The sequence below is a fragment of the Chrysoperla carnea genome, chromosome 2 (genome assembly GCF_905475395.1).
Source record: "Chrysoperla carnea chromosome 2, inChrCarn1.1, whole genome shotgun sequence".
NCBI lineage: Eukaryota > Metazoa > Arthropoda > Insecta > Neuroptera > Chrysopidae > Chrysoperla > Chrysoperla carnea.
Window position 1 is genome coordinate 78711127 of NC_058338.1, and position 21208 is coordinate 78732334.

At 30.4% G+C, this 21208-nt stretch overlaps 2 protein-coding genes across 4 annotated transcripts; one reads left to right on the forward strand and one right to left on the reverse strand.

Annotated features, from left to right (window-relative positions):
• The first annotated feature begins 6217 nt into the window (after positions 1-6217).
• LOC123292379 (fatty acid hydroxylase domain-containing protein 2) lies at positions 6218-17066 on the forward strand. Of its 3 annotated transcripts, none has more exons than XM_044873012.1 (6): positions 6218-6381; positions 10930-11182; positions 12634-12883; positions 14272-14453; positions 14928-15200; positions 15969-17065. In XM_044873012.1, the coding sequence occupies exons 2-6, from the start codon at positions 10932-10934 to the stop codon at positions 16147-16149; spliced, it is 1137 nt and encodes a 378-aa protein (XP_044728947.1). In that variant the 5' UTR covers positions 6218-6381; positions 10930-10931; the 3' UTR covers positions 16150-17065. The 3 variants fall into 3 exon arrangements, with proteins under 3 accessions (XP_044728947.1, XP_044728946.1, XP_044728948.1); XM_044873011.1 differs by lacking the exon at positions 6218-6381 and adding an exon at positions 8833-8934 and having other exon boundaries at positions 15969-17066; XM_044873013.1 differs by lacking the exons at positions 6218-6381; positions 10930-11182 and adding an exon at positions 9502-9532 and having other exon boundaries at positions 12624-12883; positions 15969-17066.
• Positions 17067-19859: 2793 nt separating this feature from the next.
• Positions 19860-20586, reverse strand: LOC123293596 (ragulator complex protein LAMTOR4 homolog). Its single transcript, XM_044874468.1, has 3 exons — positions 20481-20586; positions 20250-20420; positions 19860-20184 (listed from the first exon to the last, which is right to left on the reverse strand). The coding sequence occupies exons 2-3, from the start codon at positions 20413-20415 to the stop codon at positions 20024-20026; spliced, it is 327 nt and encodes a 108-aa protein (XP_044730403.1). The 5' UTR covers positions 20416-20420; positions 20481-20586; the 3' UTR covers positions 19860-20023.
• Between the last annotated feature and the right edge of the window lie 622 nt (positions 20587-21208).

Consider the following 21208-nt stretch of genomic DNA (forward strand, 5'->3'; position numbering starts at 1 on the left):
TGAACTTTTTCGCTTTTTGACTTAAAAAAGATACTTATCACGTATCACTTTACATTTTTCCTTACGAACCTACAATAGATTTGACCTAAGAAATTACCTCAGATGTTGGCACGCTTAAAATCGTTTGACACTCAGTCTATGTAAAAATATGTGTGATGGCTCGTTGGATTCGGAATGATGTCTAGAAAAATATGCCAGAACCGTTTTTTGATAGCTGCGGAAAAATTGCAAAAGTTATAAACAATTAAAGAAGAAAAAAAAAGATAATTCGTTTTTCGCACATATTTCATAAAATGTTAATTTTTAGGAGATTCTTAAATAGAAGAAAATTTCCAATAAAAAAACTTAAGCTACCGGAATTATATCTCTATTATTTATAATTTTAATTTAACGTTAAAAAGAGGTCTTTTGAAAATTTTTTGCTTAGCATCAATATTTTTAAGCGTTACAAACTTGGGACTAAACTTAATAGGTTGGCTGATAAGTCCCCGGTCTGACACATAAATGGCGTCGCTAGTATTAAATGCATATTATTTTTATATAGTACCAACCTTCAAATGATTCGTGTCAAAATTTGACGTCTGTAAGTCAATTAGTTTGTGAGATAGAGCGTCTTTTGTGAAGCAACTTTTGTTATTGTGAAAAAAATGGAAAAAAAGGAATTTCGTGTTTTGATAAAATACTGTTTTCTGAAGGGAAAAAATACAGTGGAAGCAAAAACTTGGCTTGATAATGAGTTTCCGGACTCTGTATTTTTTCCCTTCAGAAAACAGTATTTTATCAAAACACGAAATTCCATTTTTTCCATTTTTTTCACAATAACAAAAGTTGCTTCACAAAAGACGCTCTATCTCACAAACTAATTGACTTACAGACGTCAAATTTTGACACGAATCATTTGAAGGTTGGTACTATATAAAAATAATATGCATTTAATACTAGCGACGCCATTTATGTGTCAGACCGGGGACTTATCAGCCAACCTGTTAATATACCATGCATATTACATATATGCATGGTATAAAAACTTGGTACTAAACTTAATATACCTTGCATATTACATATATGCATGGTATAATTATTTAGTATAATTTAGTGAGATACTCGTTTTTGACGATATAACAACAATCTAAAAATGACGAAAAAAGATTTATTTTCAGCGTTAAATTAAAATTTCTTAAATATTATTATTTTAGAAAGTATTGGCGTAAAACGAAATACCTTTTTTTCATCTTTAATTGTTTATAACTTTTACAGTTTTTTATGCTTCTGGCACATTTTTCTAGACATCATTCCGAATCCAACAAGCCATCATACGTATTTTTACGACCATTATTTCTATATTTCATCCATTTGAACTTGTTGACTAGACTAATTTTAACAAAACAAAAAGTGTCGCGTTTTTGTGTCGAGTGTATTTCTATTTATTTATAAAATTTGCTTTTACGTCTTCGGGCCTTGGGGATGTAATAATTCTCTGATAATACGTTTTTACAATTGACAAAAGTATTTTTATGTTTTTTGATTTTTATCTTTTATAATACTTATTTTCAATAAAAACAACTGAAAACAAACAATTAACGGAGTTAATTGTTGAAATACCATGTATAGACAATGTTGATTATCACATTACACATATACCTATACATGTCAAATATTCATAACTGATATTCCCATATAATAATACATATTATACAATTTGCGCCTAATTTACGCCCTCACGGGTAAACAGTGATGTTTACGAAAAAATAATTCAAACAAAAGTTGTTTATTTTTTAAAAAGAACGTTTTGTTACATTTACAAGATGGATCCTACGAACCCAAGACCCAATTGACCTATGTTGCTCTTTTACGAACATCCTCACTTTTAACGTCCTGAGTACGCTGTAAAAATTTCAGCTTAGTACTTTTTTTCGTTCTAATTAGATGATTTTATGAACAACTATACCCAAATTTTGTTCGTAACATCAATATTTTTTAGCGATACAAACTTGGGACTACACTCAGTATACCTTGATATATATTACATATATATTATTGTTTTGTTCCAATTCAATTGTAATAAGAATTTGGTAAAATTTTATTTAATCCATAGATATTTATTATTACTATTAACCCGGTCAATTTAAACATTCGAAGTTACATAAAGTCCCAACAAGCTGAATTTCTGTGAAGTTGTTCAAAACATAATTACAAACAATGTCTAGAAGTTCCCCATCATTCCCCTGTAAGGAAAAAATTTAATTCAAGGTCAAAGGTCAAAAAAATGTTTTTCGCGATTTTCAGCAAAACGGTACGTTTTATCACAAAAGTACCTCAGACAAAAATTGTAGATCACAAAATTATCTATAAAAAATGTATCAATACTTTTTTCTTACGAGCCACCGTTTCTGAGATATAACGATTCTAAAAGTTATAAAAGTTGTTATCATCATAATATGCACACGTTTCCACGCCACCTATGAGGTAGTGTACTTAGCGCGTTTTTGTTAACGTGGTTTCCCCAGTAGGCCTACTCCACGGGTCAGTTGTGATCCTGTTTAATGTAAAACTATTGCAAAATAACGGAAATTTTCAAAGATTGGGAAAGATAAAAGCGATGTAAATGAAAAAAAAAGTGTTGAAGTTTATTCGTCTTATTCGTAAGTTTCAAATTCTTGTTCTTCTTCTTGATCTTCTTCTTGTTCTTCTTCTCCTGCTTCTTCTTCATCTTCATTTTGGATGCAAGTAAATTGCGTCAATAGCGATGTATCGCATGATACTTCGTCGGAGTCAAACGAATCCTCCATTGTTTGTGATTCAATATTAGAGCACGACCGGCCTTGACAATTTGTGCACGCCAAAGAACAAGACAGTCCGACTTTTTTGCAACCACATTTAGCACTGCATCCCTTTTTGCAGTTGCAAAAAATAGTGTTCAGCAGTTTTTCCGGCGCAGGTGGAATTAAAGTTTGAACTGGCTCTAATATATTGTTGACCAACTTCCAACCCCAGTCTGTAGGGTCTAGCTGATAACCAAGCCACACTTGAACTTGGTAATATACTCGAAGAAGATGTTGGTGAGCAGCAACTGAGGTTGGAGGAAGACAAGCTAATTGAACTTGTTTTTTATTTTTAGTATTTTTAACGAAACATGCATATCGATGTTTATCTAAACAGGTAGTTTTTTTAGGAGCTCCGTACATAGAAAGAAGAAAGCGGATGCCGTTGGTAATAACTTCTTGTTGAGTTGAATCACTTTTTTTAAAAACTTCAGCACATTGAATTAAGTCTTGTTTTTCAAACATTTTGAAAACTGCTGTTTTACCCCTCCTGTAAAATGCAGATGTCGTATCACAGCCAGTTATTGCGTGTAAAAATAGTACATGATCTTTACACTTTACAAAAGTAAATAAACTTTTTGATGAATATATATCTGATTGATGCTGAGCTTTTCCTGGTTTTAAGAAAAAAATAGTTTTTTCAGTTGGCGTTCGAGCAGTGAGTAATACAAGTAAGTCAACATCTTCACCAACAACAATAGTTGTATTTGTCAAATTGAATTGCTCTATTGCTGTTTCAATAATCAATACAAGACTAACGGTATTTCATTTATTATTGTAAGAATAAGTTACAATGAAAATATTTAAACTTAAAAAATTTTTATCATAAAAGTACCTCAGACAAAAATTGTAGATTATAAAATTATCTATAAAAAATGTATCAATACTTTTTTTCTTACGAGCCACCGTTTCTGAGATATAACGATTCTAAAAGTTATAAAAGTTGTTATCGTCATAATATGCATGAGAGTTGTAAAATTTTATATAATATATATATATATATATATATATATATATAAAAGTATTGATACATTTTTTATAGATAATTTTATAATCTACAATTTTTGTCTGAGGTACTTTTATGATAAAACGTACCGTTTTGCTGAAAATCGCGAAAAACTCATTTTTTTGACCTTTGACCTTGAATTAAATTTTTTCCTTACAGGGGAATGATGGGGAACTTCCAGACATTGTTTATAATTATGTTTTGAACAACTTCACAAAAATTCAGCTTGTTGGGACATTATGTAACTTCACTCTCATTTTTTGTTTAAATTGACCGGGTTATATACAGACAGGTAATCTAATCAATTATATCAAAATTTTTAAAATTTTTTATTTCTTTTTGTAAACAATTTTTCAAAAATTTTTTTTTTTTTAAAACCGAAAATAAATTTTAAAAATAATGCAACTCATATATATTTGTTATTTGTAAGAATATTGATTTGAAATTTTGCACAGTCATGCAAGGTTTTGGGTCACATTTTTTAAGATACTTAACCGATATCAGAACTTTAACAACAAATTGACAAATAAGGCCGATTCTTTATATTTAGTCGTCAGAGAGGATTAGAGATATCGAAAAAAACTGTTTGAAAAAGTTGCTTATAATATTTTTTTATACCCCATATATCGATTTTCACACAAAAATTTTTATACCATGTATATATATATATGAAATATATCAAGGTATACTAAGTTTAGTCCCAAGTTTGTAACGCTTAAAAATATTGATGCTACGAACAAAATGTTGGTACAGGTGTTCATATATTCAGCGAATTAATTCATTTTCGGTTTTCCGCCTGTCTGACAACACGATAGCTCAAAAACGAAAGAAGATTATCGAGCTGAAATTTTAATCGCGTTCTCAGGACGTAAAAAGTGAGATCGAGTCCGTAAATGAGCGACAAAGGCCAATCGGGTCTTGTATCCGTAGGACCCATCTTGAAAACCGTTAGAGATAGAACAAAGGTTTAAATGTGAAAAATATTTTTTTATAAAGAAATAAAGAACTTTTGTTTTAAACATTTTTTTCGTAAACATCACTGTTTACCCGCGGGGTCGAACATTAGATGAAAATTTTATAGTATGTATTATACGGGAATATCAGTTATGTGTGTGGATATCTTTCTTTAATTACGTGACGTAAAAAAACAAACGATTGCGTCATCAAGACTGTCTATATGGTATTTCAACAATTTGCTCACTCAATTGTTTGTTTACACTTATATTTTTGACCCACAGTCATTATTTTTACAAGTTAATTGAAATATTTGAATACATAACTCAATTTAATTATCAATTTGTTCAGTTTTTACATTCCATAGAACGCTAGTTATTAAAGCTAGTTATTTTAAAATTTTATATTTAGTGTGCTATGGAATGTAAAAACTGGATAAAATGATAATTTAATAGTGTTATGTATTCAAATTTTTCAATAAACTTGTAATAATTATTATCTCTAACCATCTCTGGCGCTAAGCAAAATATTTAGAATCGGCTATTGTTAATTTGTCGTAGATTGAGTTTAAGGTTCTGATTTCGATTTAGTATCTAAAAATGTGTGACTCATCACCCTGCACGAATGTACAAAATTTCAAATCGATATTCCTATAGGTAACGAAAATATGAGGGAGTCTTCATCTTAAATGCGATATACTGTATTATAAATGGGAAAGTAAGGTTGTTTGTTTGTTTGTTTGCTACGCTTTTTATGTAAGAACTACTGAATGGATTTGAATGAAACTTTACAATAATATAACTCATACATTAGACTAACACATGAGCTATAATTTATAAAGATATATTCAAAAATAAAAATTATATTTGTCTTTGACATTTCACTGCGCCATCTTTGAACACTTTTTTATGATCATAATTTACTTTATTTTTTTTGCAGAATTTCAACTCAATTCCTTTATTTTTCGAAAATATGAAGTTGATGCGATTTTCTTGAGATTTTGAGGTTATTTTGCTATGTTTAGGATTCGATAGCAGGCAAGGTCGATGCAGAAAATTCATAACAAACAATCTTTTTTTTTTTATTCGCCTCAATCCGATCAATAGAAGCACGGATATTCAAGAAAACGTCACCAAAGAAAACAATGTAGAGATAAAAACCGCGTACAGAAAGTCTTGATTTTCTTTTTTAAATGAACTATTTCCCAAAAATTTTTTGAATATATTATCAAGTATCGGTAGATTTACTCAACGAGCTCTTCACGATAGTCTGCGACTTCCCGAGGGGTCGCGACCCCACACTTTAAAAAACACTGCTCTGAGTATTAAAAATATGATATTCCCTTTGCTAAAATTAAAAAAAATTATATTTACAATTTAACCTTGAATTATGATGACTTGTTCATATGTAAAAATTGTTTGTATATTTGTTTCAGATATCATCAATTATTTTGAATATTTTTAATGGTGGTTTGTTTTAAGTGGTTTGGTATTCAATCATATGAGCCAAATCACTCAAATAAATTTACTAAATATCATAGACCTTTTGGTTCGCTATTTTTCATATAATATTCAGTGAAGTTTCATCATTTAAATATCAGTAAGTATTATTTTTCAATTATTCATTATCTTTTAGTCTCAACTTGGTAGCGGTTAGTAATTCAATCAAGATAAATAATATTAGGGTTCAATATTTCTATGAAGGCTTCTTATACAGGGTGAATCATTTTAATCTAACATGGCTAATAGCATGTTTTGCAGTCAACTGCGACCTAAAAAAATGGGACTTAAAAATATGCCATTATTGCAGTTAATCGAGAGAAAATACGCTTAAAGTTTATCGATAATTGTAGGATAAAGTCATGGACACAGGCGAATGTACTCTATTTGCCCTTGACAACTCTTGGCTAATGCATTTTCCCGTAGTAAGCGTGTTTTCTTTCAATAAAATGCCATAATGACATATTTTTATGTCGCATTTCCTCCCAAAGGTAACGATTTTATAAAAAATGGTTTAAATAAAAAAATGTTAGTTTTTTATGAGGATAAACTTTCTAATTTAAAGTCTTATTCTATCTCTTCCATGATTGTGATTGAGTCTTTACTTTTTATGTACCAAATTTCAGCTTTTTTCGCTAAGTAGATTCGTTCGTAATTTTTTTTTCAAAATTTTCTGTCCTTATAATTATTTTGTGCCAATTCGATCATTATGAGGTACCTTAAATTAATTCATAATTTTATAACACATTGCGACGACACAACAAATTTTATTTGTTTCGATTTCTTTAGTAGACTATTGCCAGACTTTGTTACAGCCTCGAAGCAAAATAATAAAAATTAATCATAAAAAAGCGTTTTGCTTTTTCTTTTTTGGTTGAAACGCAATTTCAGCTTTTATTCTCTATTTGCAAAAAATGATAGAAATTATTGTAACTGTAATAACTGTAACTGTAACCAATGAGAAAATTTGTTTATAACTAACATACCCAGCTCCAAAAATTTTAGGCTTTGCATTTCGAAGCTGTATACGATTTTTGTATAACATTGATCGATCGTTTCATTGAATTCAAAATTTATAGTTTATTAACGAATATAAACATTTGCAACAATAACTCATGCCTAGAACATAGCTAAGAACACTCTCCATTAAATTACCTTTCAAGCAATACCAAAAAATCAAAATCCACAGACAGAAATACACACACACGTAGCGGTCAAACTTACAACATCCCTTTTTTAGTTCGGGGATTAATTGAACGTAATTTTCTATAGAAACAAACCGATAAATGTAAATTAGCGTGATTCCGATTGCCTCACAGCCTCCGCGGGTGTAAATACGTCACTACCGTTTTCTTTATTAAAAATATAACTCTTTTTTTTATTAATAATTATTAATAAGATGGAATTATTAATTTTGAAAAAACCTACTTAAATATGCTTTAGATGAATTATTTCATTTATATATGAATTTGTAGTAAAAAAAATTAATGCAATTTCTCTATTAGATATTTATCGTAAAAAGAGTATTTCGAAAGTTGTGTACAAGTTTTTACGTTCCACACGTTCATGAAGCGATCAATGAAAATGATTCTCGAGGGATTTTTCGAACAGTTTTACAAGAAGCTCCTGGTAAAAACTGTTCCAAAAAAAATTTTTTTTAATGATTTATTAATGTATCAAAGTTTGCAAATCCACGTATAGCTTCAAATTATTGATTTATATAGTTAGCCCAATTTCATTACAACCACCGTCGACACCATTAATGGAATCAAACAATTTTTTCATATATAATTTTTTTTTAATTGAACCGACAATTTTTCTAATATTATAACAATAAATAAAACAAGTGAAAACAAACAATTAACTGAGTTAATTGTTGAAATACCATGTATAGACTGTGTTTATTATTCTGTAACATTACACATACATACATGTTACACATACATAACTGATATTCCCATAATTACATACTATACAATTTACGCCTAATTTGCACCCTAACGGGTAAACAGTGATATTTACGAAAAAATGTTTCAAACAAAAGTTGGTTAATTTTGGTATAAGGAATATTTTTTACATTTAAACTTTTCTTCTATCTGTAACGGTTTACAAGATGGTTCCTACGGACCCAAGACTCAAATGACCTATGTTGCTCATTTACGAACTTGACCTCACTTTTTAAGTCTTCAGTACGCTATAAAAATTTCAGCTTGATATCTCTTTTCGTTTTTGAGTAATCGTGATGGCAGACACGACAGACGACAGACAGACAACCGGAAATGGACTAATAAGGTGATTTTATGAAGACCTATACCAAAATTTTTTGTTTAGCATCAATAGTTTTAAGCGTTACAAACTTGGGACTAAACTTAATATACCTTGCATATTACATATATGCATGGTATAAAAATAAAAGCTTTTGTGGAATTTTTTACAGGATTTTTATTATCATGATAAATAATTTTATCATAAGTAGGACCGTTTAAAAAATGTTATTTAAATAAAAAACATTTTCATTCTTTTAAAAATATTCAATAAAATAAAATTATCTGAATTTCATACATTCATAATTCACTCGAATTAATTATTTAATATTTTATACTTATAAAAAAAAAGATGGTTTCTAATAGAAAAAAAAAATTTTCCAAGAAAGGTAAAAATTCATTTTATTTTTGTTTATTATTATGTTGTACAGTAAAATTATTTTAAAAATCATGGTAATAAGGAAAAAAATGTTGCATCTTTGAAATTTCATCAAAGGGTTGGTTGTTTGTTTAGTTGTAACAATTTCGTATTTTCGATTTTTCGGTACGAATGTTTTTACAGCCTAATAAATGACTGCTAAATTTCAAAGATGCAATGCAATACTTTTTTTCTTATAATATTTTATTTTATTGTGCTATTAATTTTTAATTTGCGGTTATTTTAAAAATTCCACCACGAATACACTTTCATGTCGCTGTAATTTTACAAACTTATGGTGTTAATATCACGTGTTCTCGCATTCAAATTATTTTGTTTGATACCTAACTTTTGATATTTGATATATATATAGGAGACTTTCTATAGATCTATATAGATAGTCACTCATCACGATATCTCTGGAACTATAAGACCTAGAGACTTGAAATTTGGCAGGAATATTCCTTTTGCCAAGTAGAGGTCAGCTAAGAACGGATTTTACGAAATTCCACCCACAAGGGGGGTTGCAGGGGTGTTCATGAATAAAAAATTCATATTTTTAAATTATGGCTTTTAATAGTTCAAAACTTGGTCAGAATGTTTTAAATTACATTTAGAAATTTTTTTAACCTTCGGAGGGTAGAAAGGTGTAGCGAGAAAGTGGGAAGGAAATATGGAATATTTACAAATATACCTAAGTGGGGTATCAAATAAAAGAGCATGACGTGTACATTACAAAACTGTTATCCAACGCAAGGAAATGGTGGAGGGAGGGGTGCAAGTGGGAATGTTGCCCAGCAAAGCGGGTATATTTTACGCCACGCAAAGCGGGCGGGTAACAGCTAGTTTGATATATAATTTTCCCTTAGTATTCTCTTCAATATGGACAGATCGATTCCCATTGTTTTTTTATCGTTCAAAAATATGGTTCAGTAGGTATTAAGAGTCGGTGATTTAATTAGATTTATTTCTCTATCTCTCGACTTCTCGAAACATTGAGGGGGTGATCCTAGTTCGCAGCTGGTAAAAGATAGACAAAATTTTAGGAGGCTAACAACTTTGGTTCGAATCATTTCTCCGTAAACTTAATAAATTCGAAGGAAATTAAATGTAAACAAGTGAAAAACAATTGACTGAGTTAATTGTTGAAATACCATGTGTAGACAGTGTTGATTACGCAATCATTTGTTTTTTTACGCCATGTAAGTGAAGAAAAATAACCACTCTTACACACAAAGTAATAAGAGTATATTTCTTCTCACTTCCTTAGAGTGGATATAGTATATGTTATAAGCAAACAAACACATACATAATATATGTAACGTATAAATTTAAAATATATACAATACCTGTATACATACTATATAATGTTTTAAAACTAAATTGTGCCCTCGCGGGTAGTGATGGGTGCAGTGTTGTTTACGAAAAAATGTTTCAAACAAAAGTTATTTCTTATAAGAATTTTATATTTATAATTTTTTCTAAGGAACATTTTTTACATTTAAACTTTTGTTCTATCTCTAACGGTTTACAAGACTCAATTGAGCTATATTGCTCATTTACGAAGTCCACCTCACTTTTTACGTCTTAAGTTATCGTATTTACAGACGGACAACCGAAAATTGATTTTATGAACACCTTTACCAAAATTTTTTTCGTAGTATCAATATTTTTAAGCGTTATAAACTTGAGACTAAACTTAGTATACCTTGATATATTTCATATATTCATGGTTTAAAAACTTGTTTTTCCTTTCTTACCCTCAACATGGAGCCTATAGACAATTTTCTACCTAGCCTAATGATTAATTCAGCCTTGCCACCAAGAAATAGATTAAATAATTAGAACATGTGTCTCCTAGGTCCATCGTCCCTGTTACTAAACTTACATTGCCCACTTAATAGCTTGAAATTATACATTATTTGGACGAACAATCCAATGTTAATTAAAAATTTCTTGATTTCAGCAATGATGAAAGAAGAATCATCGGATGAGCAATCATCTTCATCATCGTCTGGTGAATTAACACCAATACATAAACAACAAAATAAAAATGAAAACCTGAATGAAGAATTTGAACTGGATGAACCAGGCAACGGAAATTCAACAAATGAAAATGATCGTGTAAATCCAACATTATTATCATCTTTGCATAGTGTATTATTTGTTATAAGTTCAGCATTGATTGCATTCACTGCAGCCAGAAATACAATAACATGGTTTGTAAAAATTGAATTTTTTTTGTCAGTTCTGTAGAAAAAATGTTATAAAAACCGATTAATCCACTTTTACTGTTAACAAAATAGCAACAAAATTTACTAGGTGTGGTTAGTATTTTATTAAAATTCTAAAAAGCTAGAGTGCGCATGATTTTTTAGTTAAACATTTTGTAAGGGAACAAATTATAGCCGAAACTTTTCTATAATAACTTTCTCCCAAATTAGGAGCTTATTTGGTGACCCTTATAATAAAATCATCTCCATTAAATTACGTTTCAAACAAAAAAAATTAAAATCAGTTCATCCGTTCAGAACAGAGGTTCCCAAACTTTTTTGACAAAGTTCAACTCCAAAAGGTCAAATTAGGTCTTTCGTTTTTCCTCGTTGAAGGATCATTTTAGTGAAAGAACCTCTAAATGAGCGTCTAAAATAATAATTACTGTAACTCATTCATACTTATCTAGATTGTTGACAGAAATTCGTTAAGTTGTTCCTTAACAAGTAAAATTTATTAAATTAAAAAATTTTCAACAAATGTGGATTTTTCCTTGTAGCTTTATCCAAACTGAACCGGTTTTCTTGAAACATAGTTAAGAATCCCGCTGATTAAATTACCTTCCAAACAAATCAGCTCATCCGTTTAGAACAGAGATATTCCATAATTTTTCCCTCGTGGACCACTTGCCATTTTTTTGGTTTTGTATGGCTCCAATACTTAGCTAATATTACAAATTCATTAACTTCAAAATATGTGTTTGGACTCATTTCTAACTGTATAGTGAGGTGTCAAATTTGTTTTTTGTAAACCAAAATAAAATTAAGTACTTCCCCCGTTTACATCCCAAGACTCCAATTCTTTTTTACGTATACGGACCCCTTGTAGGTCATCGTGCACCACTGGGGGTCCATATGAACCACTCTGGGAATCACTGTTGTAGACGATAGATTCTCATAAGTATTTCTGTTAGATGTTTGGTCAAGCTTGCGGAACAATGGTTCAAAAAAATCTAAGTGGGTAGTTTTACTGTCGATAAATAAGCAAAAAAATTTACTAGGCGTGACTATAACTAAAGTTTGCTAAACAAGAAATAGAGTAGGCATGATTTATTCACTTTAAACAATTTGTCGGTTCAGTTTGGAGAGAGCTGCAAGAAAAAAATTAAATTTTGTAAATTGTACTTGTCTTAAAAAATTTATTAATCATAACTTCACACGACTTACTAAAATTAGCCTCAAATATCTGGTCGTTTTCCTAAATATATTGATATTAAGTTTTTTAAATATCTGCAATTATAAATAGAAATAAAATTATTAATATTGGGCTACATCGGAACAAAATATTAATGATACTCAGTTGTTATTAAAAAAACTTTTCGAAATATGTTATTTTTTCTTCAGTTAATATTTGAAACTTACAGAAGAAAATAATAATAATATTTTCTTTATTCTAGGCATATGCAAAGATTTTGGGGTGCATCGGGTGATTTTTGGCAATCACAATGGGATCGTATATTAGATACAATCGGTGAGGATCCAGTCACATTATGGGTATTTGGCAGTACAATATTAACAATAACTGTATATTGGTTATTTGGTGGTATTTATACATTATTAGATATAACAAATAAGCCATCCGCATTACGGCGATATAAAATACAACCTGGTACTAATGAGCCTGTTAATACATCACGACTATTGAAAGTATGTCGATATATTCTATGTCTATGTCAGAGCCAATTAACTTAATCAGCCGCCGTTCAGTTAACATCCTAAGCTTTTTATTAAACAATGTCGTTCAAGTAGCAGGCTGAATTATATTAAGCTGTAGCGTCTAATGAACTGGCTGGCTGATGCTTAAGCCACTCGTACAATAGGGTGACCAACCATATGGCAAAAAAAAAGATGAAAGATCTGGCAGAAATTATTTATTTTCGTAATTTAAAATAAAGTGAAACCTAGTTAAGTGGACTTGCAAATTTGTCTCACTTATAGAGGTATTCTTTCACTTACCCAGAGACAGATATACATAAATATCTGTCTCATTTACAGAGGGTTCCATTGACTACATTTGTTAACATCAACAGCGTTACTTTCTCTACAAATTGCTTTGGAAATTATACCGTTTCTTTTTTTAAACTCTTTTAACCAACCATTGCTGCTACAAAAATTATGAATAACGAGCCTTCGCGCGAAATCTTGGACCTTTTCTTTAATCATCGGTCCATTTACCGGTACTTTTTTGTTTCGAAGTTGCTTGACCCAAATATTCTGAAAAACGTACACGTGTTAATTTTCCTTGTCCATCAGAACATTGTGATTGAATTTTATCTATATTCTGAATTATTCTATAATGAGTAGATTTTGGCACCTTAAATTCGACACAGACTTCATCGCGTGTCATCTCACTTTCATAAACGGATATTAACTTTAGTTTTTCATGTACTGATAACAATTTAATCCTTGGTTTCGGAATTTTTCAAATAAACATTCGTATGGTAGTAAAGCAAAACTAAAACTGAAGGTTATTGAAGCTCAAAATTAGTTAAGTGCGGAATTTACGGGTAGAGAGTTAAACTTATTGTTACGATACCAATTCGCAGCAGGCCTACAACTACATTTTTTGAATCCCTGGCCACCAAAAGTTGACTGTCTTGCCACAATATCTCTAGCAATTGAACTTTCTGAGGTTTCGTCGCCATAGTACCACACTTAGATCCAACTTTTTGTCACTACACTCTCCCATTGTACTTTTTCTTGCATAAACGTAATCAAACTGTGAGAAACCAACAATATTGTAGCTTGCCGACGCCATATTGACAGTGTGTGTTGGTTTCTGCGCTAAGTGGCAGACTGGAACTAAATTTAATTTAGGCAAGGAGTTAAATGTTATGAATCCAGTCATTTACATAGTCCGTTTAATTGAATGGCTAAATATATTCAGGCCGCTAATTGAACAGCGCCGTTTAGTAAAAAAGGCTAATCTGTTTAATAAACGACTAATTATGATAGTTGGCTGCGACATCTATATTTCGAACGATCTAAATTGAATTCCAAATCTGAAAAAAATCTGTGTATTTTCTTAATTTTAGGTAATCAGTTGTGTTTTAATAAATCAAACATTAGTTGGTATTCCATTAGCTTATTTAAGTTATTTGATTATGGAATGGCGAGGCTATCCATCTATACGGGATTTACCAACATTCCATTGGGTATTATTTGAAATGGCTTGCCATATATTAATGGAAGAAATAGGATTTTATTATTCACATCGGTAAGCTTTTTTTCAATAGAGGTAAATTATCCCGGTTAGTATACCATTATTTTCGTAATTAAATTATCTTTCTTCTGGTATCAATTTCGATTGGTTCATAGATCGGTGTAGATCTATTTGTTCATACCTATGAATAGGTAACTACACTGATCTGTTAATCATTCGAAATTGGTATCAGAAGAAAGATAATTTAATTACGAAAATAATAGTCTAGGCTTGCCTGAAAAAATCCGTTCATGGGTAAAAATTATTAAAATTAATTTAAATAAAAATAGCCATGAACACTTTTCAATAGAAAAACTACTATTAGAGTGTTTAAAAATAAATAAAATTTCATAAAAAAATATCTGGTAATCAGATGAGTGAAGATCGTCCCTATATACCGTCTCTTAGACCTTAATGTCAGTAAAATTTCAATGAATTGCACGAGACAGCATATTTCTAATAATAAATTTTTGAATTGAATTTTTCCAGATTTTTACACAGTCGATATTTATATAAACATATTCATAAACAGCATCATGAATGGACTGCGCCCATAGCAGTTACAGCAATATACTGTCATCCATTGGAACATATATTCTCAAATTTATTGCCACCATTTTTAGGTGTTGTTGTAATGGGCTCACATGTGGCTACATCATGGCTGTGGTTTTCATTAGCTATTTTATCAACATTAAATGCACACTCTGGTTATCATTTACCATTTTTCCCATCACCAGAAGCCCATGATTTTCACCATTTGAAGTGAGTATAATTTTTTTTGTCTTTCAACAATTTTAGTTCTACTTTTGAATCAAAAAATCTTAAGAATTAAGTCGAAATCTAAGTATTTCCAAATTCGATTCGTAATTTCGTACAGAATTAATGCCATTCAATTCGAATACCTAAAGATTCTCGAATTTTTCAGTCGCCTAAAAGATAAAAATTGCGGTTATGATAATTTTTTGAGAAGCAATTGGTTAGACTTGACTCTGTTTTTTTTTTTAATTAGTTCGTAAATAATTCGAACTAATTAAAACAGTAAGTGGGCCTGTTTCCAGTAGTTCCAATTTGGGCTACCAAATGAAAATACTTGTCAGATAAACCCCCCCAACTGGCGATAGTAATTCGTACTTAATTAAAAACAGAAGTGGACCCGTTTTCAGTAGTCAAAATTTAGATCACGACGTTACTTACCATTTATCAATAGCGGTTTCGATGATTCTCACGAACTCCGCCAAATTTTTGCTGCTGTTCTTCCGATGTAGTCACGGAGCATGGCTTTTGTTTTTCTGATGGAGTTGCAGAGTATTGTAGGTGTTCTGGAGGGTTATTCAGGGATACTCAGCACACTCCATGGAAACCCCGTAAAAAGGACTTAGAAATCTCGTATCACAACTGCACATAAAATTCCACGTTCCGCCGCTAAAACACCATTTAAACTCCATCAATACTCGTTTCGACGGTAGTGCCTAAACCGCTAGGGAAGGCATTTTCCTCTATTTAATAAATAATAAACATTCTCTATTTCAGATTCAATCAATGTTTCGGTGTATTAGGTGTATTAGATCGTTTACATGGTACCGATAAGTTGTTCAGATCTACACGTGCATATGCACGCCATATAATGATGCTAAGTTTTATTCCAGCACGTGAAGCTTTCCCTGATCCACCAAAAACATGTAAAAATAAAAATTTAAAATGTGCATCATAAATAATAATTATTATATAATATTTAATTATATAAAGGTATATTATAAAGCAGTCAAAATTGGCAAACACAAAAAAATGGAAAATTTCGAAACAAGAAATTTGTTTTGTAGAATCGTAGAAAAGGGTAAAAAATTAAGCTTCTCGTTTTTAGAATAGCCATCCCATATAACAATTATCGAAATGCTACCCTTTATTTTACAGAAATGTGTTTAAATAACAAATCTGTTCAAAACTTAAACCCTTATAAATTTTCAAATACAAATTCGAAATTTTATGTTTGGTGGTTATAAGTGGTGGTTCAAAGGTGGCACAGGAAATGGACTGGACAAACAAATGAATGTAAACCTGATATGGGTGGGACACAAAGATACATCCCTGTGATCAATAGGCATCCGGGAGTTCCGTTTGCGTAATGTAAGCTGCTCCTGAATGAGGATATCTTAAAAAAGGTTACTTAGATGAAGAGAGGTACGCGCTTGTGTTACTACAAGACAAATATGGTCTGAGTACAATCAGCGAGGAGGAGGAAGAAACGATGTCTCATCTATTATGTCACTATCCTACTCTTGCCATGAGGTGATGGACTCACTTGTGTCAGCCTTTCTTTTTGCGACCTCCACAAACTGAAGTCCGTTGACCTTAAAGTCTTGCTGTTCTTAAACAAGCCCCCAATGAAGTAGTGGCCGGGAATGGACCAACACTTTTTCGGTATCACAACGGACCCTTTAGTCAAAGGAGCCCACCCAGACCATTCGCTCTAACCTAACCTAATATACGTTGAAATTATGGTACCTACAATTTCTCTTTTTTCTGGGATGAAAATTCTTAAAACGGCAAGCATAATTTTTTTAGCTTTTCTATTTTTCTATCAAAAAAAAAATTTCTTATTACAAAATTCTCCCGATAATTTGTATTTTTGCAAGTTTTGACTGGTCTATATGAAAAAATTATTATTATTATTATTAAAAAATATCATTTTAGATTTTATATGATATATATTATTATCAATCGATTAATTAATTATATAAATTAATTAGTTAATATTTTTTTTACTTATCGAAGACTGTGTTTTATGTTTTGATAAAAAAAAATTTTATATAAAATTTTCTCTTTATGAAATAATCCATCAAATATATTTTTATTAATTTGATATGAATTGGGTATTTGGACTACATTATATCACTTTCTCTACCACGATTTTTCTTGCATCGTTTTGCACCCGACCACAGGGTAATTTTCAATGATGTTGCCCAACACAGTTATTGGCATAAAATTATTATTATCAATAATTTAAACTGTTGCAAATTTTAAAAAAAGATGACGAAAAGTTCTTTACAAAATACAAGTGCTGCGCCAAATATAAACGATGACGTTTATGCGGCATAAATCGTCAGTTAATGTTGCCATCGTTTTAGAACTTTAAACAAATTCTAAATACCTTTTAGTGCCCCTGTCAGGCCTGCGCGCAGGTTCAAGGGCGAAGGAGGGCTCTCAAACTTTTGTTCATTAGATTATATTGTTAAGTCGATAAAAACAAGAAACTTTAGGAAAAGTATCTTCATTGCAAATATTGAGTGCGCGAAAAATCGATCCTGTAAATGTCTCAGAAGCAAATCAATATACAGAATGTAGATTGTGATCCGGAAATAATCTTCAAGTGAATCAGTCTGTATATTCGACCTTTGTGTCTTTTTTAAAGCGAGTCTTGTCTTCTGCAATTTCATATCGTATTCATGGCAGATTTCTCTCACGGTTTTGAAAATTGAAAATTTTCTGAACTTTTCTCCAGCTTTTTCTCTTCTTTCAATCAAAATCATAGGCCAGTTTCTGGTTTTCTCAGTCTCAGAACAACTTGAACAATTATTTAGTCAATGGAAATGCGTTTCAGAAATGGCTGAATTTCCAGGACTGTTATTGTTAGTTCAAATTTATGGGAGATTCTTAATTGAGGGTGGTTCCTAAAACCTCCCCGCCCCCCAACCTATGTATGCGGGTCTGATCGGTGTTTTTGTAAGTAACGTCATAATGCTTATTTTTTGTCAATGTCTGTTTATACTTTAGTCAAATACTATGTGGCATGCCAGAGAACAACTTCCTTACTTAAGTATCTTTTTCCGTAGAGTGTATTATACCACATAGTATTTGATCATTCACTTGTTGATGGTATTTAGTTAAACAAAAAAAATCAAATACCCAATTTTAATTGTAAATGCCAGTGATAATTATGTGAAATTATTCGAGAAATAAACTCTACAAAGGTATTATTTTTATTATTTAAAAATTTATAGATCATGTTTTAATTTAAAAAAGTAACCATATACGTGTAGCAATAAATTATTTAGATACTAAATTTAATTAATATTAGCAGATGTGAATGTTGGTTTTATTATTTTTTATTTATTAGAAATATATATAAATATATATATACTGGTTAAAATATAGTTTTTAATTTTTTTTAATCCTCTTTACCTACATAATAAAATCTTATTAAATCCGCCGCTAGTCACATAATGTCCTTATTGTGCTCTGAACCTTTTCTCTGTTTTTCCTGATTCCGCCTGACGTATTTATTGCATTATTTTTAATTAATAGTAAAGTTTAAAAACCGACACAATTTTGTTTTGTTTTCGAAAGTAATTCCTAGAATTTTATTTTGTTTTTCGAAAGTCTTTCACAAGACCATTAATTGAAGCTACCTAAAAGTTTTCAACTCCCTATGTTATGTAGTTTTAGAGAAAATGGATACCAAATGTTTGGCCTAATTTGCGCTCTTTGGCCTAATGAACAAAAGTTGTGTATTTTTTTACATTCAAACTTATTTTCCATGTCTTATGGTTTACAATATGGGTCCTACGGATCCAATTGACCTATGTTGCTGATTTACGAACATCGTGATATAATATCCGTGACGCTACGATTTAACGATGGAATATTGTTAAATTTAGTATTTAATAATGCGGAAATTAACAGTAGCAATTTTCAGCTTGGTTTTCAAGTAATCGTAGCCTGAAGTGAATCAATAACTCGATCCCCAATAAGGGCATGGCCAACCCGCAGAACAGCGAATGAATTTAATCACAGGATTTACAAAAAAAACCCGTGGATCAGGAAGTAAAAAAAAAATCAACATATATAGATAGAGTCAACATAGTAGATAGAGACCATTTTTATCTATACACTTAAATATCTCGTTTTGTAGTTAACTAATCAAAAAATATTTTAAACAAAAGTTGTAGAGTTTCATGGGGGACATCACGTTCTGATATCAGATTGAACCTAGTTCTTCGGGTTTCTTTAATAGCCAATTTAGATCCAAAACGATAAGAGATGGAATAACAATTTAAATTAGAAAGTTGATCCTCGTAAATAAACTAACAATTTTTGTTTAAAACATTTTTTCGAAAAACGTTAGCTTTCGGAGGAAATGTGACTTAAAAATATATCGAAATTGCATTAATCGAAATTAACAGAAATTATAAATTTACTTCCATCTTTTACAATTTACGAACATGAGCAAATTTTTAGCCCGCTGCGGAGTGCGGCGCGAAGTTATGTACTATTTCTATTATGATTATTAATTCTGAAGTCGACTGTATTTTTGCTATGAAATTTTTTCTATTAAAATCACACGGCCCATTTATAAGGATTCTTTTTTTTGTTATTTTATAATGGAATTTTTAATTATTAAAAACAGTCAGTATGGTAGAAAATAAATTTTATTTTAAACAAAAAATTAACATGTTATTCTTAAAATAATAAACACTGCTCAAATGCGATATTGTTTATCTTGCAAAAATTCAAGTTCATTTTAGTCGATCATATCCCCCTTTTGTAAGTTCTAGCACATAAGAGCAGGCCACGTATAAAATATATAATTAAACATTTACAAGTGCAGGATCATTTCCCCCATTGATTTCATTAGATGGTGGAGCCATGGCACTTCTTGATGTTTTAACAACATGTAATTTTTTATTCGACAAACATATTGTATAACTATGATCTTCGTAGCTCAATGTCATTTTACGATAATCACTCACTGTAAAAAAAATTCGAATCAACACTTTTATCATGTTATATTTAATAACTGCAAAAAGTAATTACTTTGTTGATCTGAGAAATCAATACGATTTGCTGTGTTTACTAAGGATGTAATTATTTCAGCTGTACGTTCATCGTTACTTAAATCACCACCTGATTCAATAACAGCCCCATCCATTGTTAACACTAGATAACCAGTTTGTCCTGGTATTCGCTCCATTAGTAACATAATCTCTATAAAATCATGCAGTTTATATTAATATTATTATTTACGTCATCAAATTATTCTCATACCCTTTAATTCTTATCTATTTAATTACAAAAAAAAATTTGTTAATTATTTTAATTATGTTTATTAATTTGACAGTTGTTACAATGACAATGACTAGAGTTTTGACAATCAAACGAATAAACTCTACACATATTTGTGACTATTTTAAAATATAAAGTAATATTGCAGCTAGATTGCAGCTAACGTAATTTGGACCCGCACAAAATTCTTTTTCGGGTTAATTAATTATAAATCTTTTTTAATCCATTGCTAGTCTTTTGTTCTTCATTGTTTGATCATTAAAATTATTTGTTCGATCGTTGTTTATTTATTATTTATTAAACAATGATTTGCCATTTAGTTAGCCCCCCATACTATTTATTTCCAATTTTTACTTCCTTTATCAATGTACTTTAAGGAATTATTGACTGTTCGTTTATTATTAGCAATTGTTGGATTATAAATATTTCACATTAATTAATTATTTATTTTTATACCATGCCTATATGAAATATACATAGTATATTAAGTTTAGTCCCAAGTTTGTAACGCTTAAAAATAATGATGCTAGGAAAAAAATTTTGTCATAGCTGTTCATAAAATCACCTAATTAGTCCATTTCCGGTTGTCCGTCCGTCCGTCCGTCTGTGGACACGATAACTCAAAAACGAAAAAAGATATCGAGCTGAAATTTTTACAGCGTACTCAGGACGTAAAAAGTGAGGTCAAGTTCGTAAATGAGCATCATAGG